Genomic DNA, 25290 nt, shown 5'->3' on the forward strand with positions numbered 1-25290 from the left:
CATTTCATTTCATTTCATTTCATTTCATTTCATTTCATTTCATTTCAGGTATGTACAGAATGACTTCATCTGTCATTGCAATATACTTGGTAGAAGATTGAGATGTCAAGGAGTGGATTATCCTATTGACCCTTGTGAATCTCCAACAGGAAATTTGAGCCATTAGATTTGGGAAGCTTCAATAAGAGTACATCCTTTCCCTCATGTATGATGCTGACTACCAGAATGCATAACTTTCTTAGCTCCAGATGAGCTCTTAAACCCTATCACTGATCTTACAAAGAATGAGAAACTGTTTTTAAAAGATGAGGAAGAGCAGTAAAATCAGTTCACTCTCAGCAATATCCATTATACCAAAACATTGATTCGTTTTGCTTATACGAGACATTAAAATAAAAATGGACATGTTTTTAAGATGCTGAATCACATTTAGACTTAGGAACAAAAGAAGAATAAAAATAAGTTTTCTCAGGAATAAAAGAACAAGAACAACAACAAAAATGTTAAAAATATTAATGAACTATATCTATACACAAAGTCACATTCTCAAAAAGAAGGATTTTCATATCTCCTGCCCAGAAATCATGCTAACTTATCTTGGGAAATATTCATCTAAACATTCAACATCCATTAATTTTATTGTCTGATTAAATTTGTTAAACGGTAATTTTTGAGAATGTGTATCTGAATGTTAAGACATAGTACATCTTGTGAGCTCATTTCACTGATGCCAGAAAACTCATACCCAGTGCTGGATGTTTTCTGCTGGCACCCTAAGAACACCACCAGTTCTGACCTTGTTGTTCACTCATGTAGCATTTGGGAGCGTCACTATCTTGGTGATCTTTTCTCATGTACCAAATGGAGTCAACCACTATTACCCATTTTCTCTGTGATTTGCTATGAGATGATAAGGGAGAGCTTTTAAGCTGAAAGTTAGCCAAGCACATGGCATAGACCTCTAGTCATGTCAGTTGGGATACTGGGACAGGCGACCATGTGATCAAGGCCAGTCAAGAATACATAGCAAATCTAGGACTGTTTGGGCTACATACTGAGACACTTTTAAAACCAAACCAAATCAAATAAAACAGACAGGAACAATAACAACAAAAATAAAGATATACTTGCATAGAAATGTAATGTTTAATTATACAGCCTTGCCTTTTCGGAATTACTAGAAGAGTGCATAGTGTCATAGATACAAATCAAGAGCCAGTGTGCTAAGGAAAAAATCACAACAATATCACTACATTTAGAGGTCTGCCATTGCCTGACATATACAGAGGTGGATGCTCACAGCTAACCATTGAACTGATTATGGGGTTCCCAATGGAGGAATGAGAGAGAAGACTGAAGGACCTGAAAGGGTTTGTGGCCTCATGGGAAGAGTAACAATACCAACCAACCAGGACTCTCAGGGTCTAAATCACCAGCCTGGTAGAACATAGGGAGAGACTCATGGCTCTAGCTGTAGGGGAGGATGGCATTGTTGGGCATAGGTGGGAGAGGAAGTCCTAGGTCTAGTGAAGGCTGGATGCCCCAGTGTGGAGGAATTCGTGGGTGGGGAGGTGGGAGTGGGCAGGTGGATGGGGGCACATCCTCATGGAGGCAGGAGGAGGGGGGTTAGGATAGGGGATTTCTGGGTGGCAGAGAAATGGGGAAAGGGGTTCACATCTGAAATGTAAATAAAATATCCAATAAAAAAAGAAAAAAAATACTTAACATTTCCACAACCAGCATAATATAATGCAGAAAATATATAAATAGATAGAAAAATCTATTTTCTTTTAAAAATGTAAAAGAATGTAAACTAAACTATAAGAAGTTACTGTGAGCTTTCTGCTGGGTTGACCGCTTCTTGCTGTAGAAATGGGCAAGTTCATGAAACCCGGGAAGGTGGTGCTGGTCCTGGCTGGACGCTACTCTGGACGCAAAGCCGTCATCGTGAAGAACATTGATGATGGCACCTCAAACCGGCCTTACAGCCATGCCCTGGTGGCTGGGATTGACCGCTATCCCCGAAAAGTGACAGCTGCCATGGGCAAGAAGAATATCGCCAAGGGATCCAAGATCAAGTCCTTTGTGAAAGTGTATAACTACAACCACCTCATGCCGACCAGGTACTCTGTTGATATCCCCTTGGACAAGACTGTTGTCAACAAGGATGTGTTCAGGGACCCAGCTTTGAAACGCAAGGCCAGGCGGGAGGCCAAGGTCATGTTTGAGGAGCGATACAAGACGGGAAAGAACAAATGGTTTTTCCAGAAGCTTCGCTTTTAGGTTTATTTTTGTTTTCGTCATTAAAAATTAAAAAAAAAGAAGTTACTGTGATTAGTTTAAAAGACTATTAAAATCATTAAAGATAATCTCTGCTTTCTATGTAGTTGTTACCCTGACCAGCATAACTTCTATTTGACTATTTCATGCTAGCGTATTAACTAACACAACTAACTCTTCAACCTAAACGTTAGACTTGTACTTATGATAGAAAGATATTAAAGTGACTCAAAAATTATTTGTAATAATATTTGTTTCCACTGGATATATGAAAAATATGATTTTTAAAAGGTGTGTGTATATGTATGTGTCTGATGACACTGACATTTTACTTGCCATCATAAGAATGCCCTTTCTGATAACCCCAAGGGCCCTCTGAATCATCAGTTTCTACCAGGTTAGAACTCAACTTAGAATTAAGGATAGAAAAAAGCACAAATGGAGGCAAAACTATATGAACATATTTGTATTGTTTCTAGAAGAAATGTCTCAAGCCTGGTTGTTTCTCTCACTCAGTGGCTGGCCTGGTGTTAACTAGTGAATAAATAAAATCTGTCACTCTCAATGTGCCCTTAGGCAAAAGCAACTGGGCTGGCAAAGGCCAGAGATGCTGCTCACCACAGGTCCAAGGGCCCCAAGGTACTTTGATGGTAAAAATTTAACTTATCTGATTTACTCCTTTGAAACCATGGGATCTGGTGTGCTTTAATAGAATCATAAGATTCAAAGGGCAAAGTTTGAAGTGCTGGCTGTAATCATCACATTAATAACCACTAACAGTAGTTCTCAAATATTCTGGAAATAAGAGCCCCTTTATACATATACAAAATGGGAGGAAATCCAATATACAAACAGATTAATGGCTATGGAAGCTTGATTTAACTACAACAGAGCTTCCTTCACAGTGGCCCTGGCATGGCTACCCCATTGCCTCGGGCTCCACAGAGAGGCACTTAAAATCCATTAACTTTATGTCATCTATGCAGTTTAGAATGGAAGAATACAAGTTGTTTTTTATAACAACAATTTTACTCAAAAAATAAAAGAAGTCAGAATACCTCGGCTAAACTCCAGAAAACAGAAAGCATAAGACTGCTGGCATATGGTTAGGTGACCTTGGCAGGTCCAGTCTCTGTCTACTATGTCCTATAGTTTTTAAAAAGCCATCTAGAAACCTCCAGTATTATGCAGTCCTAATGTGAATCTTCTGCTTTGTGAAGAGAGAAGAGGGTGAAATGATTCCCTTACATAGACAGCAGTGAATGTGGAAACACAGAGGTGGGAATGGGAAGAAGACCACACAATAACATGGAATGGGGGGCAAGGTGTCCTTTATGTTCTAAAACGACATTGTGTTTCGCTTGTTGCTTCATCTTGGTAAAAAACATTTCCTTGCTTCTTAGTTTCTTCATCTGTGAAATAACTGGCATAAAATTTATGATAAATTTTGCTGGTGAAACACAGTTTATTTTCAGTACTATAATTCTCACCTTGCCTCTCCATACCAAGAACAGTCTTCATATATCCATCCACATGTTGAAGATAAGGTATCCACATGAGCATCTTCTGAGAAGGATTTCTCCTGAACACCCCTTCACAAGTGTGATTTTTATAGTCACAATTCCTGAAGCTCTAAAGATGGTTTTCAGTTCTTTCATTTAACCTACCATACTCAGTTCAACTCCCAAAGTCTCCACAAATTTATTTACTGATCATTTGCTATAGACCTTGCTATGGATCTGTATGAATCACCCAGCAAAGGATGGACCCGAGGCCATTTTGACTCTAGATTGTCCTATCAGAGCCATCCATTCTACATTGTCCTCTTAGTTCAGACCTCATTATCTTTAACCTCATTCATTCCTCAACTCATTCATTCTTTTTTTTTATAACTACCATTTCCTTCTTCAACACTGGAAATGCCAACTCTACTATCAATGTGTCTTTATAAAGCAGAGTTTGGTAATGGTAGTGCACTGACACACCTACATATTTTCACAATGAGTGCCTGATAATTCCAAAATAAGTTTCAAAGGCCAAATCTTAAATTTGAGTACACAGAAACCTGCCAATAGCTAAAAGTGCATGATTCATACATTTGCTTAGGGCCCTAATGGTCACAGGGCTGGTGAAGATAAGGATGGTTTAGTGCATTTCCCCTACAATTGGTTAAAAATTTCCACAGCTAACCACTAGAATGGTGCCAGTTGCCTGTTTCAATACTTCTTTCCAGGCATTACAGTGCTGCAGACATGCCATGCTCACACATATCTACATGCTGTGTGTTATTTCAAAGTTGTTATTGTGTTGTCCTCTCCTCAGGGAACCCCCTTTAACAGTGAGTCTATCCCTCACTTCTCATCTCTTTGTGTTCAATTACTACTTCCAGAAACTTCCATATTCTCAGTAAGAACTTATCTCTTGTTCTATGTAACTGTTCATTTTACATATTTATTAACAAAACTATCAATAGAACCTCATAGATTACACTACATTAATATATATTGAAATAAAAGACTGAGAGAATACATTTATTACATAATTTTCCAATATGACCTCACTGTGTAGACAATCTATTGAATGCTTGACTCACTGGGAACAGGTGGAGAACAGTAGAAAGGCAATCTTTCATTGAGTTATTACATATTATATTCTGATTGATGCACTTGCTTATTGGGGTATTACCCAACTTCTCTAATCACATTTCTGGTTTTTTTAATATCATAATTTTTATATGATGAAATTGGAATTCAAAACTGTTTATTTAATCATCCAAGCTAAAATGACAACCAATTTCCCCTCCTCCATATCGTCTTTGTTGTGTTACACATTCTGTTAAGTAATCCCCACTATAAATGATATCATCACTAAACTACAGGCTTGTGATGGGAACATGGGAATCGGTTGTAACTTTCAATCTTGCCTTCAGCTCTGAGAAGACAGCTACAAGAGAATATAGCACTTAACATACTTCTGATGCATTCACCTTTCACCAGATCTGATTCTCAAAATCAAAGAAAAGCTCCAGGTATCATCTTGACTAAATCATAGTCACCTTGTTTCTTCCCTTCAGTTATATATTTCTGAAACTTGTTATCTTGTCAGCATAATATTTATTTTTAAAAGTCAGGTGAAAACCTGAACCAAACCAGAAACTAACGTTCAGAGACTGGGTTCACCAACCAAGGGGTGTAGATGACCTTAAAAACTGGAAAGGAAGAGAATGCATTTCTAAATTCCAATATTTTTCAGTGAGATAGATCCATACCACACTTTTAACCTATTCAACAGTAAGGTAATATTTATCTTAATTACACTGATTAAATTGTGGGATTTTTTTACATAATTTAGTAATTTTTCCTAATTATATTGAAAAGTTGTTGGGGATTTGTTACATTATGAATAGTGTAGAAATTGTAATTTTTCAACCAGATTAGTCCGTTGAAAACCAAAATGCTAATAAGTCAGCTAAGGTGGAAAGTTGTTCCTGTAAATATTCTGCTATGAACTTTAATTGTTCAGAAGAATGCTTATAAAGATGCCTGTACCTTTGTGCTCTATGACAGTCAGCTTGCATTATTTATTATTTATAATTGATCCACAATATCTCAGGTAGAACATTTGGTAAAGCAGTTGCTTTTTAACAACCGAGGTTAGAGTTCAATAGAAAGACTTCATGCCTCCCAGGAAGCTCACATCATAGACTCCTGAGCAGAGAAAGGGGAAGCTGTCTTTTCTGAAAATTTGACAGGTGTCAACAAAAAAGATATTAAGTACACACATACACCACACACACAGACACACACACAGACACACAGACAGACACACACACACACACACACACACACACACCTTGGCTTGTTTGACTTGGAGGCTTGTATAGTATGTCTAATATCATGGTGCTATTATCTGTCAATTCTTTTTGCATTCTCAAGAATTTTGGATAATTTTCTAACTGTACTGGATTTCACAATTACCTTTGTCTAAAATATAAGATCACATAGGTTCTTGCTTCGAGGCTCTGTAAGCCTTATTTGTTGTCTTACAACTCCCACACATTTGTACACTCTCCAGAATAAAGCCTGGAAGGGAATTCAAGGACATGAGTGAATTATGATTTTTTTAATCTATATTCTTTTTTAATGAAGCAAAGCAGTCAAGCAAAACAAGTCAAAAGCAACCTAAGCATTTTCTTGTAAAGCAATTAGAATAAAAGTGTCATTTGATTGTATTAAAACTATTATTAGTGAGACCTTAATCAACAAAATGTTTTTGTTAAAGAAAAATATCTTGCCTTTGTAATTTATACTCATGAAGGGTTAGGGCCTTTGTTCATTATCATTCATAACTTTATGTCAGGTATGTTGTAAGGGTTTGGTTTATGTTTGTCTTTTTCACTTAGGTAACAGGAAAATAAAAGTCTGCACTGGGCTGCAAATAAAGGTGGTTTAAGAGTCTAGTATAGAGGAAGTTCTGAGTCTGGTCCCAGCAAGTCATAAAACCAAGTGTGGTGCTTCACGTCTGTAATCTCAGCACTTCGGAGCTGGAGTCAGGAGAAGCAGAATTTCAAAGTCATCCTCAGTCACATAGAAAATACAAGCTAAACCTGGACTACCTAAGACCCTGTCTCAAATAACTTTGGTCTACACAAGACATACACATACATACATACATACATACATACACACACATGTACATATGTATGTACGTACATATATATATATACACACATATGTAGATCAAAGATTTATATATGTGTGGGGGGAGGGTATTATTATTTCTGACAGTCTCTTTCCTCTCACTTAATTTCTGAACATTTGAACTTACTAAAATTTAAAAATATGTATACTCAGGACTAATAGAACTTTTTTGTGCTTATCTTTCTTTTATATGGTACAAAAGGTTTCTTTTGACTTCCCTTGAAAGCTATTTCATTTTATTTTAGTCACTAGATATCTAATTCTCCACATGTTGTTAGGTGAAAACTCACTGTCCTCTAGAAATATATATTTTGACACTTTCATATTAATTTTAACAATAAAATAGGTTGAGATTACCAAATCTGGAGAATCAGATATCAAAAGGCCAAATAACTTGACTGAAGACAGCTAGCTGATGATAGAGTTTGGGTTCTGATTGTGGATATACTCCACTCCATTCTGCATGCTTCAGGTTTTGCATCAACTATTTCTTGGGTTTTGACTAAGGAGAGATGTCGTGCATAATTTTTATTGAGGTTTATTTTCTTCCATGAATCACATCTGTCCTCAATTACAAAAAAAATCTTGCCTTTAAAGGTGTCACTGTTTAATAGAAAATGAACGTCAATGCTATGCTGCTAGATGATCTTATAACAGAAGTAATTTTTAGGCTCAATATTAGAGCCCTTTATGACTAGCTTGATCTAGAAGTGACAGTGTTTCAGTGTGTAAATGTTTACTATTGACATAGGCAATCCTTTACTCACTAAATTTAGATTCTTTTTATCATGTGCCACTTCCTCTGAGTCATACCCTAACCATGACGGTGAGCTAATGGCTATCAATGCTGCCAGAGACCTCAATAAGGCTGACCAAAGAACTGTACAATGTCACCTAATATGTTTCATTCACAATAAAATGCACTTGCCTAGTGTCCCATACCACCAGATGACTAAGAACAGATGCATTCCATAGGATTATACGGCACTTTCAGGTATTTTAAGATAGTTTTTTTTTCCCCCAGTAGGGCTGGGCTACCTTTCCTGAGGATATAATTTTCACTGTTCCCTCAAATTACATGAAATATGCAACCATCCCTAGAAAGAGCTTTCTAGGTGCTGAAGGCCCTTTCCAGAAATTATAGTTACTCTTCCATATATACTTTACCTGGAGAAATAATTTCTTTGGCTCCTATTATCTACAAGATCACCTTTTTCCTGCCCAGAGGGAAGCTCAGCCTTGTCCTCTTCAGCAATCTTCAGTCTGTTTTCTCTTGTGCACATGTTTCTTTTAACTACTTAAATATCTAGCATTTGGAAAGCAAAAAATCATTTGGCTAAATTGGTAGCAGCTGCCTTGTGATTTAAGTCTTCTTATGAAGAAGATTGGTGCTTTGTTTCATTTATTTTATTTTGTTTTAAGTACAGAATTCCAAATTGCTATGAACCTATTGAATAAAACTTAAATCCTGTGAAAAGGTTTATATTCAAAAATTCTAAGAACTACTGTGTCAGAGCAAAGGGAATTGTGTCAAGGTCGGACTGATGTGTGAACAGCTGATCACATGTCATAACAGGGAAGAGAAATACTTGAGTGATTTGCTTAAGAGTGGTCCTCTGGAGTGGTTACTTACTTTGGTTAAGGAATGTCATATTTCTAATAGATGAAGAAAAAGGACACTGGGGCTTAGCCTTAAAGGTTATTGACATTCCTCCTATATATAATGACAGGACAAAAAAAAAAAGAATAGTACTCACATTCTTGGGCACAAAAGTGAAACTTCTTTGATGATCACTTCCTGGCTTCTCTATTCTTTTATCACATTGAATATAACTTTTATTAATTACATGAAAGAAAATGTCTCTAGTCACAGAAAGTACAGTGGGTCAATATAAACTCAACTGCTGGGCAAGCAATTAGAAGTACAGTTGCCTTTGACTGTGGGTCAGGGATACATTCTTTCATTTCATAATCACTAAAAAGACAGTTATAACAAGCCACCAAAATTATTTTAGGTCAGCACAGCTTCAAAATCATTAGCTGTCATTAATCTTTGCCTATTTCTGGCAGATTTTGCTACTAGGAATGTTTGAAAAATCACAGCTATTTAACTTGTATTCTAAGTCTTTCCTGCCAAGAGAAGTCACAATTGACCAATTTACAGATTTCCACCCCTTTGGCAGTGTGCTAGCTCAATCTAAATTTGGTTGCTTCTTTAAGTGGATAATTTAATTTTCTTCAAATGTATACAGTCTTTATAATGCCAACTATAGATAATCAAGTGGGAAGCTGGGTCAACTGACCGTGTAACTTTGGCCAAAATATAAAATAAAATATGGCTTTAATACCCCTTATTAAAAATAAACAGTTTTGATTTTCTCAATGATCTAATTCATCGCTTTGGTGGCATAATTTTATAGATCATATCTGTGTTACATAATAAATTGATTACAAAATGAAAAAGAAAATCTCTTGATTCATGACTCTGGGAGTATCCTAAATTTTACTTAGCTAAAAGTAAATACAAATGATTCCCGGATCTTCAGCTGTGTCAATTCTGAGTGTGTTGTCCTGTGGTCTAAGGTAGACAGCACCATAAAGGGAAATAAGCCAACAAGAGGCAGGGCCTTGTTTGGTATGTATAAAGGGCTTTTCTGTAAGCAAGTACAAATTGACAGTGCAAAGCCTTATCCGGAGAAGGAGTAACTGTTGAGTGTGGTTATATTTCTTAAGGTCAGACAAGTATCGATTGTGAAAAGCAGTGCTATTAACCATCTGTGTAACAGTGCACCGTTCTCATTAATCCTGACCCACAGTAGCCAGGACTAACACTGCAGACAGCCCCTCTTTCCCCATACCCCTCTCTTCTCTTGTTTCTCTCAGTCTTCTCTCTCCCTTCTTCTTTCATCTCTGTCCTCTTTCCTGTGCTCCCTTTCTTTATCTTTAAAAACAACAAAAAATATGACATTTTTTTTTTAACATGACCTTACACTCTGCAGTCTTGTTCATTTACTTTAATTTGTGGGTTTCTTAGCCTCTTACTTTCAGTTCAGGTTCTGCATCTGAAACCTAATAGCTGCCAATCTGGAATCCTTCTCAATCATCCCAATTAACTCATCTCTAGGGTTGGTAAAGTTGAAAGTCAATGTTACCGTGGGTATGTAGCTAACTGTGAACCTGACAATAAAGAATTGTCCTTTTTTGAGTGAGAAGCATAATCTGAGCTACTTAAAAACAAAGTAAGGGATTAACTTCACTTTTCACACTCTCCCTCTGGTGAAAATCATCCAAAGATATTTTCTGAATAGACCACAAAGAAACAAGCTCTTTAGAAACCAAGCTTCCAGATGCCACTTCTACCTGTAAAGTTATGGGGATATACAAGAAAGGATTGCAGTCTTAAAGAAATACTCATTTAAAATGATTAGCATGAAATTTTAAAGCAAAGTTTGACTATCACAGTTAGAGGAAACGCTTCTAAATTGGCACTACAGTCCCAAAAGTCTCCTAGAGGGAACAGGAGACAGGAAAGTTCTTTGCATCCTGCTAGTCCAATGAGAAGACTCAGCCTTTATTAGGTTTGTTGTTGCTGTTTTGTTTTGTTTTTGTCCTGGAAGAAATGAAGGAAGGACAAACATTGAAAATTAGTCTCCTATGAGACACCAAAAGTAATTTCTAAGTAAAATGTAAGATAAATCTTTACAAACCATCTGTTCAATCTGCCAGCCCATTATAAACAAATACTGAGAACTACAAAGGCATCAGCTTCTAACCTTCTATTGCATATGCTCTCTGTACTATGGGCTATTAGGATGCTCAAATCTAATTTATTATAACCTAAAATAATCTCAGGATGATAAATAATAATAAGGTATTTATATGATGGTAAGAAGTTTATAGATTAATGGTACCATGTTTGATAAGCTTCGGATCATTCATTTTCAAAAATAATTTAATTCAAATGGATGTAATAACTTCCTCTGTTCTTGCCATTAAATACATTTCTAAGCACATTTGGATCTTTCCATCACCTGGATTATTTTATAGACCCATACTATAAGTCTTCAAAATTCAGATACTTGAGGTTAGAATTTTGTGGACTGTTTTTTTTTTTTTTTTTTTCTTTTTTGTTTTTAGTTGGTGTTTTTGTTGATTTGTCTGAGATAAGAACTTACATTATAGATCAGGTTCTCCTGGAACATATGGTATTCCTCTTGCGTCAGCTGCCTGATACTGGGTTACAGGGTTGATGAAAAGGTTAAATAGTTTATTTAGGCTCGTGACAGAAATAAATATGGAGCCTGCATCCAGGTTTGGGAGTTTACATGTCCATCATTGTTTACTGCTTCCGGATTTCACTACCCTAAATGGAAAACTTGAAAACAAGATGTTATGGATCCTAGACAATGTTTTACAACAGTTTCCCTCTAAATTTATCTTGGAAAAATCAGACAAAGACCAGTTTCATCATTATTCATATAGAATTGGAAGAATTTCATTGAAGTGTCCATAAGGCTCAGTTTGTATTGACTATTTCAATTTGGTCTTCACAAAGTCTCCCATATCATAGTAAGCAGAATCTCTGCAGACAATGAGGTACAACTGCTATATTTTACTGGATTTTTAATGCTTTCTGCCCATAGATGCCATAATATTCAAAGTTACATTTATATTAACTAGAGGAATCATATAAATTATATATATATATATATGTATACACACACACACATACACACACATATATATACATATATATATTCTGCTGAACCTGTCTGTTGTACTATTTATAATGTACCTCCTCTATTCTAAAAGTTGATTAACAATATTGAAACAAACAAAACTTGTTTTCAATTTGATACTAATAATTTTTAATAGATAATTTTAGAAAAGAGTATATTCTTTTAACTACATTATGCTAAAATATAAATGTAGTTTACAGCATTTTTCAGGCAACCATGAAACTCTTCTAGATGTACAACTTCATCTGTAGACAAATACCATGGACAATTTCTTTTGTGTTCCATGAACAGAGGTGAGTCTTCTATAAGTCTAATAAAATTCTTAATCAGTGTTTAAATAAATGGCTATGAACAGGGTTTATAAAGACATGGGGAATTTCTCTTTATCAACTCAACATTACAGAGAATGGAAACAGTTGAGATTTGCTATTTCTAAACACAATTAAATAAGTTAAATGATAGAAATAGCAAACGAACATGTTCTAAAAGCAACTTGTATTACATGAACACTGAGTTGATGAACATTAAAATAAAAATGAATTGAGAGGCCACATTGAGTGGTCAAAGAGCGCCTCTGCTGTTTACAAGGACCAAGTGTACGTTTAAAATTCTGCTGCTTCCAAGTTCTGTGGCTGTGGATAAGAGAGATCGGGATTGCAGTGGTAGAGTCCACAATGCCAGACAACTGAAGACAAATTATGTCAAAGTTTACATAAATAAGAAAACCAAGATTTCAATATAGTAATAGTATGTCACAATGTGCATTATTCTGAATAATAAAGATACTTAATATTAGGGATATAAAGGATAAAATGTGATTTAAGGATCTGCACAAAATAAAACATGATTATTTCATAATTGATTTGGAAATATGAAGCCACTGTACAATACATTTAGAAGTTCTAAAAGCAAATGCACATCAGGATGCTGGCGAACAGACGTCAAGTACTGCACAATGCTTTTCTCTGGCAAAAGAAGAGTTGAGAGACAGTAAGAAAGACCATAGAAAGGTTAGGTTTGAATGTTAGTGTCTTCCCGGAAGTTACTTGTTGGAATTGGTGATGTACACAGGGAGAATTTAGGAACGTTATTGGATTACAAGAGACGATTCCTCACGAATGAGGTTTTTGTCTAATACAAAATTACAGAGAATCCCACTGCTACCACTCAGATTTAAGAACCCAAGAAGAAGATGTTCTAAAGCCTTACATAGTTCGTATACAGCCACAATAGTTTTAGAGTGAGTCAGTCCTCACCATGCAACAAATGCACTCACACTTTGCCATTGAACTTTACAGTCTCTGAAAGGGTAATAAGTGAATTTCTGTTTAGAAAAATATGTGGTGTTTTATTATATAAAATATGGGGTGTTTTAGTATATAATTAAGACTGGAATAATACAGAAACAAGATGAAAAAAATTACAGAGAGGTTTGCCTGTATATACTCATAATATCAAATTTAAGAGTGAGCTTAATAGAATATCATGACATGATATCACAGATGGTTTTAAAACACTACAATATTGAATGCTGTTATCAACTACTAATGAATCCGGGTATTCAGTTTGAAAAAAAAGTTTTGATTGTTTTTAGGGTTGATGTTGACTTAACACCTAATATCACAGGGATAATGCATTTTTAAATATATCAACATACATTTTATAGTTGGACTTATAAAACTTTAGCCATTTGTAAACATCTAGAATCCCAAATAATCAAATAATAAATGTTCATTTGATAAATTCAAAAGAACAATTATTTATACTCGCGGTGTAAGATTTATATTTATATATGACACCAAATACACTTATAACATAAGACTTCAATTTGAACCTTTTAAACAACTTAAATACTCCCAATTTTTGGCAAATAGGAGTTAAGGAAATTAGAAAAAATCTGGCAGAAATCACAGAGACATCATGTGACATGATAGAGCTGGATTTCATGTAAGTCATAAACCTATCATCTCATTAATAGGATGTTTTAAAATAAAATTTTGTTATCTTTCTCTGTGAAGTAAATGACATTAAAAATTTGAAAACATATGAAGGGGTTCATCCCTAGAAAAAAGAAATTTTACTTTCCCAGTTACTATCAGTTACCTGATTTCTTTTCTTCTAAGTGTGAAGACTAATGAGAATTAAATATCATGATATCTTGACCCCATTTTTCTTTAGTGATTCTCTGCTAAAGCTAACGGAAATGATGTCAGACTTATCCATTGGTAAGTAGACAAATAGTTTTAGAATGAAAGTTCAAAGACAAATAAAAGTTTACAGAAAGAGGCAAACACATTCTGTAAAATCTCTTGCTAGTTTCTTATGGTTAACTAAAAACCTGTCATCCCTTTTATCTTTTACTTTGTTTACTTTGACAGATTCTCTTTCTAGCTCAAGGTAGCATTCTGTGTATACTGATGTCACGAAAATGGCAAAGTTACAGTAAGAAAAAATGTCCAAGAAATATAATTATCAACAAGATACATGAGGTGCCTGCCCTCATGGAGCTTCCACTCTAGGTAAAGGTGACATGAAAAAGAACAGAACATATAAGTGCATAATTACAATTACATGGTGTGAAGGGAAACACAAACCTTTCTTAAAAGCATTGACGTGTAACTAGTATTAGTAATTAGCGTCTTCTCTTCAGCTACTCACCAGCAATCACAGCTGGATTTGCATGTGTACTTTATTCCTATTATTCTTTATTTAAAGAGTCATTCATTCTTTCAGAAAACTAGTAAACTCCAAATAAATAAATTTAAAAAATCAACAATTGTTGGAATGATATGAGTAGTTACACAAGACACATATGCACGTGCAATGTGTGCACTTGGGCACACATGAACACATGCACACACACTCATATACACACACACAAACACTCATACACACACACACACACACACACCTACACACATAAAATGCACCTATACATAAATAGAAGGTGGAGGGAAACATTAAATTTCTAGGAAAGTTGCTAAATTAAGATTCTAAGCAAAAATTGAGTAAATTAGCAATTTTAGTGATGCTAAAAATAATTCCATTGATAATTTTCAAGGGAAAATGTAAAATCAACACCAGTATACAATACCCTCAAGACTGGAGTCATATACAGCCAGCATCAGTTAGACTTGCTCTGGGCATTGCATGAGACCTCAAAAGGAAAGCTATAGTTCAATAAAATGGAGTTTATTCTTTATTATATTTATTTTAAAGTGGCATATATCCATTTAGAAATCATAAGACAAATTGACTCTAAAGTTTGAAAATGAATAACCAAATGACATCCATGTACAATGGACTCTGAAGAGAAAGCATTGGTTTCATTCCCCTTGATGCTGCCATCACACAGCTTGAGTCCCTAACGTGTATCCATATGCCTTAGCCATTTTTGTCACACCCAGATGGTGAAATGTATTTCAGATTCCAAACCTTGAATGAGCTGGAAGAGGTCAGGGTCTATGAGTAAGAGAGTCCAGTGCTACTATCTGCAGAAATAATCAGAAGCAGGAAGAGCTTATCCAAACAACTCTCTTTTTCTCACTCACAACTTTACTATTGTCTTTAAATGAAATGCATTCATCTCTAACTGGGCACTTAGAATTTAGTAAACAACAAAAATCCACACACACAAAGAAATCAAAATGATAATGATGACTGACTTTTCCAATTCAATTTTGATTCCGGATTCTGGAACAAAGATATATTAGATCACACAGGTTCATTTCAAAGGCTCTTAGTTCACTATACCAGCGAAAAGTGGAGTGGAGAATACTTCAGAATTACACAGTGATGTCAAGATTTGAGAAACCTGAGTTGATAATGTGAACCAGCTATTTTTGATAGGCCAGATTTAGGATCCTTTAAGCACACAATATCAATTTAGCTAATGTCAAAAACTACAAAGGGAAGTTGGTAGACAGTATGCTTGAGATTTCCTGCTGAGTGACACAAGGCAGAGATACACTGACCTGGATTCATGCCATCCTTACCTTTGCTGAATTGATACACATTATAATGCTCTCTTACTAAGTTATGTTCTGCACACTAACATTTTCATGTGGCATGTTGACAGGCTATACCACAAAGTCTCAGAAGTACTTTCTGATATAGGATGTAGGTTTCATAGACTAATTCACAGTGAGATTAACAAAGAATGTTTTTCATTTTTACTAAAATAGTAATGGCAACTACTCTAATATTCAAAATACCCCCATTTAACATCAAATATGTACATCAAATATGAATGATTTTTAAAGTATAAATGAAATAGAAAAGTCAAATATTTTCCTCTGTAGCTTTGCATTGGAGAACAAAATTTGATAAAAAGTTATGAAATTAAAAAAAAATTGGTTGCACATACCAAAAGGAACATATGAGACTGACACACAAAACTCAAGAGACATTCACCATTAATTTTACCCAATAGATACCAGTGGATACAAAGATGAACTATTCCATATGTTCAGTTATATAATTAACAAAGTATTTTGAGTTATTACTAAAAGAGTTATTTAGTATATGGATGAGTATATATACTTAAAATATATCTTTAAACATTCATACAAATATATTCATACATAGATACACTTTTTACTGACAGGAGAGTGAAACACGGTTTCCTATGTGTGATCTGAAACCCTGTGTCCATACACAGAATGATGGGTAGGACATTTGGGACACACTCATTGGATTTGTCTGTCAGTGGGAGGTTGGCCTCAGGCAAAGAGTTTAGGAAATACCCCAGTGACTCACAAGATATTTGAGAGAACTGATGAAGCTGCCATTGGCACAGTTACTACAGACTCAAAGCAAAATGCAGTTATATTATTTGAATTGGCCAAACAAGAGACAGGTATGCTACTGACTTGCAGAATCCAAAAATCTACTTCTAAAGCCTATTTTACAAATTTAAACTTAAATGTTATTTCTTACTTAATGTTTGGCTCCTGTTCAGATGCTTTTTGAAGCAAGTTTCATGCTAGATAATACAAATTCAAGAAGGTAGAGTTGCGAGCTCCTACCCTTGTCACTATGCTAACTTGTAGCACATAACAAAGATTTACAGAATTCTAGGAAATGGCATATTCTTGTTTTTAAGAATAATGATTTAAAGACAAAGGAAATAGGAACTATCATACAATTTAAAACAAATCAAGACAATTCTAAACATTTGCCAGGAATGCCAGTCACTTGATTCCTTTTAATGGCAATCCTAAACAAAATGTGGATGGATCTAAATGGAGAATTTAACGTGCTTCTTTTGATTTTTATTCCACATTGTCAAAGAGTACTCATCCCTGTCTTACCAAGTGACATAAGGATATGTAACTGCTATTAACATTCTTAAAGTTAGTATGCATAAAGAAAGAGCAAGCTTGCTTTATCTGTCTGTTTCTTTCACCATGCTGCCATTTGGAACCACTATAGTGACACTGTGCTTCTGTGGCATCAAGCAGCCAACAAGGGAAGAAGCAGAGCAGTGCAACCCTGGAGCTGTGTAGTGATGATGCATGCATAGGTCAGAAGGGCAAGGTGGGTGTGCTCAGTCCGAGTTGGCTGAGGAAGATACATTTATGATTAGTACACTCTTCATTTAACTACCACTAAATGATGTTGCAAGAACTGACACTACAACCTATGGCTAATATCTAAATATACTAATTATGAAAGCAACTGACATGGAAAATTACTCTGAAAAAAGCATAACATGAAGATGGGAAGGGAAAACAGAAATATTTTGATAGATTCTTTCTTACCTTGACTTCATAAATATTCATTAATATACATACCTACCACCCAGTACACGTTACCAATGTCAAAGGTCTACATACATTTGCATAATTTAGAGACACCGTAATCCACACAGATGATACTAAGAAACAAAATAATGTAGTACCTTTACTTTTACCTATGCATTTGATGAAATGGGTCCATGAAGAAAGGATTTCCAGACAAAGGGAATAAAGAGGAGAAAAACAACAAGAAGGATTATGAACATATGTAAACTCACTGCTCTTTAAAAATTAAACAAGACAAGAAAGTATAAACGATGTTTTGAAAACAAATGGAAAGGCAGTCCATACATTCTGAGAATTCTGCCTGGTTTACAGGCAGGTACATGCAAGGGATTGGAAGCCCATGCTCATGTTAAAAGAAGGATTCCAATAGCCACAGGTAGAAAAGTATCAAATTCATGGAATGCTACAATCAGCACTCTGGAAACCAAAGGCAAAGCTGTCTGCATGTTCCCAAACTGCCATGCATGGATGAAAAATGGACTCTTGCTGTAGCAGGTTAGAATGGGTGTTTTCAGACATTAGCTCCTGACTGCTCTAGGCTTTCCTTTACGGCACGCACTCTTCCTTTTTATTCTTGTAAGTAAAGTGAAGATTTCAGTCACAATTTCTCTGTCCGATTTATTTGCAGGTGTTACAGTGCAAGGGATGGAGGGAAACAAATGTCACAGGAGCAAACCGACATCCAACCAACAAAAAACAGATAAAACCACGAAAAAATGTAAACAAAAGCCATGGATTTCATTTGCAGCCACATCACTTCCAAGCATCAGTCCATACTTTGCGGGGATGGTTTGAAAGCAGCTACAGAGCAAGAAAACACTGAGAGCAGAGTGGAGAAGGAGCAGAGCCCATACCTTGGTCGCCCATCATCAGGTGCGCCAGACCTTGAAGGGAAACAAGAGCACAGTCAGCAATAAACAAGGGAGGATGGGAATGTAGGCTTGTCACGGTGGCAAGAATCTTTAGTGACAGACATTGTGCTTCCTATAAGACATGTCTGTATCACAGAGGCAAATCAAAAACATTCTTTCAACCCTTGGTTGGAATGCTTTAGGCCAAAGAGTTATAAAACCGCAATTTATACACAAGCACATACTAGGCTGTGTATTCTAAGTATCAGACAAATCAAAGATGAGATCATGATTTAAAATCCAACTGGTCCCTTAAACAGAGCAAACCCCCTTTGTGCCCTTTGATAAGATTATTCGGAACACTGTCCTCATAGGGCTTGCCATTGTTCAGTGATGGAATTATAAACATCAAAGGAATATCTTTAAAACAGGCTGGGTCTGATCTTTTTCCTCTCACAAAAAATGAGCAGTTCCATAATTAAATGGGGGTAAGGGCTTAGTCAAATTGAAATGACTGTGCAGAAATGTTCCCTCATCTGACACATGTAGTAAGTAATTAAAGTTATTCAAATGAAAAAACAATATAGTTAGACATCCAGTTGAAAAGCTTAGATTTAAGACACAATAATGTTTTTAAGAAACAATTGGTCAGATTTACATTGGTTCAATTATTTTTTTCATATGAATCAAAATCATTTATCATTTTAATTAAATGTTGATGTGTGTTTATGTTCCTTTGTGTAGCTAAACTATACAATGTAGATATATTGCCATCAAAATTTTCTGTGAAATCATTAATTTTTCTAAAGAAAACTACAAATAATTTTCCTGTTTTGATTGGATTTCAAGCATATTCTTAATGTATAGCCTAGGTACCCTCAACCACAGACCTTATGTTTCAGCCTCTTAAGTGTGCCACCATGCCCAGCTCTAGGGGTTTTCCTAGTACAGTCTTTTGTCACCTAAAACAGCAATTTTTTACTGAAAAACATGAATCTTTATTGTTTAGTCCCAATTCAGAAATAAAGCTATTATTTGTGGGTTTATTTCAAGGATTTAGTTTTCAATTGCTAGTCTTATTTCTGTTCTGTTAGAACCTCTGAGCATAGAAGCATCATACACAGTAGCCCTGATCTTTTCAAAACTCTCAACTGTATTCTGGTATCTGGGTAGGCTAGATATAATTAGAAATCATCAGTAATCACAGCATGATATAGAAACTATTAAGGTGAAATATGATGTTCCTGGAACACAGTATTTCTTTGTTCTTCTGGAGTGATTTCAACAAAAATAATCACATAGGCAAATAAAAATTGTTTTTATATGTGATTAGTTCTACACTCTACATGGTAAAGAAGTTGTTTATTTGGGGGGGGTTTAATTTTTTTACATTTAATTTCACTTTTAATATATATTTCTATCCTAATTGTGTGTTTCTATTTTTCTGTAAGATCTAACATTTATGGAGACTTGGTTTTAGAAATTATACTTAGAATTTTGTGGTGGCTTTGACACTGCACTAAAAGGGGAAAAAATTAATACCCCTGTTCTCCTTCTCCTTCCCCCAAAGACTCCTATTCCTCCTGTTCTATTTCTACCTCAAAAGAGAGCTTGGCTTTATCCTTAAAGTCACACTGTAAACTATGAGTTAATGAATTTATTACAATAGTTTAAGGGCTTATATTCCAAGTATCTTATCAATGCTTTGCCCCAAGCTAATCTATGTTTACAAAGAAGTATTCATACTGATTAGGTTGATCTTAAAGCCGCTTAAAGATTCAAAGAGAGAAAAACAAAAAGAGAAACTTTTTACAAAATGGTTTCAAAATACAAAAGAAATTTTTACAAATTTCAAATTTAATTAATAGGCACAAGTGTATGTTCACACAATTAAAATTATGGTACAAAATATTCAAAAGTGATATATAAAAGTCAACATTTGGGGAAAAGGTTACATGGTTTCTTCTGAAGTTTTTGTCTATATTGTTATAAACCAGAACAGTTCGGTTATAGTTATTGTCCATGAAAGAATGGCAAATTTGCTGACCAACCAGGCTACTGATCAATGTTATATTACAATGAAGTCTTCTCTTCCAAAAGAAATGACCTCTTGGTCACCTCAATTGTACTAATCTGTCACTTTCACTGTAGCCCTTTTGCAAGAAATCCTTCAACTGTGAAAATGCAGTTGTTTATATGGAATGACAATGACTGCATTTCAAACTATAGCAGCCAAGTAAATTAAATTATATTAAATGCCTTGTCCTGACATATGGCTGTTCACACATTACCTGCAACTGTTAATGCTGCAATTATAGAACATGAGATAGCCAGGGGTGGTTGCACTCAGAAGTAAAGGGAGGCAGATGTCTGTGAGATTGGGGACAGTCTGCTCAACAGGCTGAGCTATACAGCAAGACCATTCTTAAAAAAAATGTGCATGGAATGATGAAAAATTTTGCTTTGTCTACTATTCTGCAGCAACTAATACTTTTTATGTGTTTATCTTTCCAAGATTTTGTTGTTAGCATTGTGGCTAATTCATTCAAGTTCCTTAACAATAAAATGTTGAAAATGTTTGTAGGAACCAATGGATGGAGATATATATATATATATATATATATATATATATATATGATCTTAAAATTCCATGACTGAGATTTTTCCAAGAAAATTTCAATCAGTAATTATAGTTTTAACACATACTTAATGTTATAAATTTACTTACCCATTATATTATGGTAGGGCTGTGAGCTTTCATTTCCACAGGTAATGACTTGTATTTCAGTCTAAATATGTGCTTTTTGCATATTCTCAGTGTTTGATTTTTATAATTCAAATCATTTAAAAAAATGAAGGAAGTTTAAATGACAGAATTGTAAACATTTCCAACAGAAACCACTTTGCTCTACCAAGTGGAAAAGAAGGAAAGAAAGTAAAGAAACAAACAAAGAAGGAAGGAAAAAAATAAAAAATAAAAGAATGGAGACAGGATCATGCAAAGTGTTGGAAACTGCAAAAGAACACTTTTTTTTTAAATAAATAAAAGAAGTAGCTCTATGTCTTTTTTCCATACAGAATACCACATTAAGTATTCTAAGGCTTATATGGACTTGTGAAATGTATTAGACACTGGAAATAAGATTGAAGTAGTTTTTACCCTGAGACTAGTGGGATTGAGGGTGCGTATGTGTTCTCTATGCAAAGTGATATATAACTAGAAACCAAAGGATGTTCATAAAGGCCAACTTACCGTCTAGATTCAAGATGAACTCTATTAATACTGAGAAACAAAAAAGCAAACGAGAGTTGGAAAATAAGGTAGAAAGCACCCACCTTCCACATTGTTGTCTTCTGAAAGCACATGACAAGGAAGGAGAGAAAAGGAAAAACATTCATTAAGCAGCATGCAGACTGGACCTTGCCTTTGCATGTCTTCCTCATGCAAGGCACCAAACACATCATGCAAAGTGCTCCATCACTGTCATTCAAAGGGTAAAACAAAACTACAGGGGAGCAGATTCCCTCCCATTGGTGGCATTTACAGATGTAAGACAAAATCTCAATAGCAGTAAGGTCCTGAACAAAGGGTTGTTTGTTAATGAGTCTTTCAGTGTTCCATGTAAAGCAAGCTGTATTGTGACATCAAGTTTCTGGCAAAGTCTTTCCAGGCAATTTTTAAAAGCTTTTTATTTTTTAGTAGTTCTAAAACTCTTTATTTCTATATATTGATCTGGATCTGTCTAAGAAAAAATAAAGAAAAAAGAGAAACAAAACATTGAAAACAGCTGTGAAATTTCACCCGAAGTTACTCTATTCTGTCAATTGTGTTATGCATTGTTCTTTTCTTTTGAATGCTTCTAATATATTCCCTAGAATAACACAATGAATTTAAGCAACTGCTGTCTACAATTTATTGAGTTTATTTGTCAGTAGGTCAAATTTTATTATATAGACATTATGCTATAATTTATTAAGATAATGTTGAAAATATGGTGAATAGTGTCCATTGCAGAAGAAGTGCATCAACCAGGCTCACTGTGAGTTTGCCACATTGTAGTTCTTTGTAGAACATTACTGGCAATATTGTTACCGCTAATGTTTAGTGAGGTTCTTTTGCATTTGCACATATCTATTTGGTATTTATATACTTTATATTTTAAATATATTTTTATATGTGTACATGTATATGTAATCACAATACAAATTTAAATATATTTAATATGTAATCCATTTAAATGTACACAGTTTAAAGCGATTAATACTTCTTCAGCAATAAAAAACAGTTTGACACATATGATTTTCCAGATAGGACTAAAGTGGAAGGGATGGCAGTCTCAGGAACCCACTGCAAAATCCAAGTTTTAATGGCTATCAGAACATCTTAGTACTTAGTTATAGTTACTGAACTTCTAGTCACATCTTTATATCTGATAAATTAACTGGATATTATACATTGGTCGTTTGAACAAAAGTAGTTTAGAAAATAAAGCAACATGCACATAGTAATCTGATGATAAGTTTAAGTGATACTTTTTCAGTAGATATTTTCATTTGAATTATATACATAGAACCTAAATAGACAAGTGTCTAAGCTCATTTTAGGATTAAGAGATTCCCATTAGTTGATTAGTAGGGATAGAATATATCATGACAATACTTGGCTTGCTAAAGTTTATTTTGAATAAAATATTTTTTAAAAAATTCAAATTTTTTGTAAATGTTTCAGTTTTCAATTTACTATATAAAAAGACTGAATTTATTACTTATCAATAGGATTCCTGATGTGACATAAGCACAAATATTTAAATGTTATTTTACTGCTGTATACAGGAAATATACAAATAACTATAACGTTTAGGATGTTTATACTAGTGTCTCTGTAAATTTGTTTCCTACTTAAGTCATTTTAGAATTATTATGTAATTACTTCTTAAAGTAAAAGAAATCCTTAAATTCTGAGGAGAATCAATTCCTCTGATATAACTGAATTACTGTAGAGAAAAGACGAGCACAGTAGTGACTTAGGTTAAGGTCATTGGCTCCATCCACAAGTGGCCTGTCTCTTTTACTGTTAGGAAAGGAAAAGGGGCATAGGTAATTCTGTGGATCATGTCCTTACATACAGATTGTATCCATTCTTCCTCAGACAGAGAATATGCCTAACCGAGGGGCCCCTGGTATGAAAATTCAAGTTGGGCCCAATGTGCAACCAATTCTGACCTGTGTATGTTAAGCAAATTTATCTCAGATTATTTGAATTTTCCAAAGAGCTAAGGTATTAGATCAAAATATAAGGGGATATACTCACTTCATGTAAAAAGAAAGAAAAACATGCAGAAGAAAGATGACTTCAATAAGACTTGCCTTAAGTTTCTATAGTTTTCAGCTTTAATAACATGAAACACACGTACACACATACACACACACTAAACAAACAAAACAAAAATAAGAAAAGAAAATAAAAGCAAAATGCTGACTGTCTCTCTTCCTTCCATTCTGCACTACACTCTGGTGCACATTTTCTGACTATGATCAGTTGATCTGAGGCTAGCCTGTGCATTATTTCATAATGTGGCTGCAACTGTACCTTACCCATCCATCCCAAGGCATTTTTTTTCTCTAGCCCCCTTGCCTGTTCTTACATGAAACAGTGTATGTCGAATTAGAAGAAAATGCTTTTTCTTTCCAAATACAGTGAGTGTGTATATACTGTTATGCAAACAAATGCTATCAGGGTTTTGAGCAGAAACAGGGAGGAACTGAATTTTGGTTGTCATGTTGCATTGTATAGGGATAGAAGTTGACTTATCATTTAATGGGAAATAAAAAGTGACCCAGTTGGCCTTACCTGTAAGCCTTGTCAAATGGGACAAATCTCTTACATGTAAAAACCCTGGATCCTTAGTTTTGCAGATCTAATCATATTAGTGCATGTGCCGATCTTGGAGTAATCAACGCTACTGTTACTACCGTGTCATTTATGGAAATTTTGATTTTGTACTCCCTAGCTGTATAAAAGTCAGAAATTGAAACCTCTAAAATTTTTCCTTTTAAATCATTTAAAATATGCTTCTCTCACACAAATGGGAATCAGATATTTCATGGTAGGAATGGTATCCATGTTGTATCCAGCACAATACTGTCCCATATCTCTTTAAGTTACTACTTAAGTGTAACGATTGAAATTTGGATCTTTTGCTCCTAGCTTGTAAGAATGCATGGACAGAAAAAGAGCCTGTGACGATAACACAAAGAAGCTGCTTCACTGTGGTTTCAGTGTCTGAGCTGCCTTCACTTTGGTTTGGAGATTGGAGTTGGGCCCACTAGGAAGTAAGTGGAAGATGAACGTCTGGCATCTCAGTATACATGTCATCCTTCTTCACGGCTGAAGTCACACAGATAAGTCACTGTCTTAAACCTAATCACCTTCAATTCCAAGAACAGCCAGATGTCTAGGAATGTCTAGGACAGACATCCCATCCCACTCCCTATCGTGAACTGACACCCCTCCTCTTCCTCCAACACACCCAAATATGGCAATTCTCCATGAAGGTGAGACTAAAGTAGTCATTGTGCAGGAATCAGAGGCTCTCCACAGGTGATAATCATAGCTAGCAGTTTATGGAAACACCCTGAAAAATGAGCTGAGGCAATCATAGACCTTAATAGAACCATACAGTGACAACGATTGCTTAATTATGCATATCATTTGCCTTCTAGTAAACTTAAAATTCATGTTGGCATTGCTAAAATGAACTTGAGGACACTAGCTGCTTTCATTGCTTTCTCTTTCCACTTTTTCATAACTACTAGCCTGTAATTGGCCTGCTGATGAAGGTGCTGAAGCTGAGGCTACTTAGGCTGTGGGAGGTCAGACTTTTGACCTAAAAAATTTCCATTTACAGTTTCTGCC

General features: G+C 35.0%; 1 protein-coding gene and 1 pseudogene across 11 annotated transcripts in view; one reads left to right on the forward strand and one right to left on the reverse strand.

Annotated features, from left to right (window-relative positions):
* Nrxn1 (neurexin 1) overlaps positions 1-25290 on the reverse strand; it is a 1062527-nt gene that overhangs the window by 943897 nt on the left and 93340 nt on the right. Inside the window, exon 2 of one of the 10 annotated variants that reach the window (XM_028765074.1) lies at positions 18325-18407. The exons of the other annotated variants lie outside the window; for them this stretch is intronic. Within the exon in view, the coding sequence (XP_028620907.1) occupies positions 18325-18407 (83 nt within the window). Of the gene's footprint in view, positions 1-18324; positions 18408-25290 lie in introns of those variants that run through there. 10 annotated transcript variants of the gene reach the window in all.
* On the forward strand, positions 1871-2319 carry LOC114619210 (annotated as a pseudogene). The gene has a single exon (XR_003711086.1). The product of XR_003711086.1 is annotated as a 60S ribosomal protein L27 pseudogene (transcript).

Source organism: Grammomys surdaster, unplaced genomic scaffold (assembly GCF_004785775.1).
Source record: "Grammomys surdaster isolate TR1022 unplaced genomic scaffold, NIH_TR_1.0 149, whole genome shotgun sequence".
Taxonomy (NCBI): Eukaryota; Metazoa; Chordata; class Mammalia; order Rodentia; family Muridae; genus Grammomys; species Grammomys surdaster.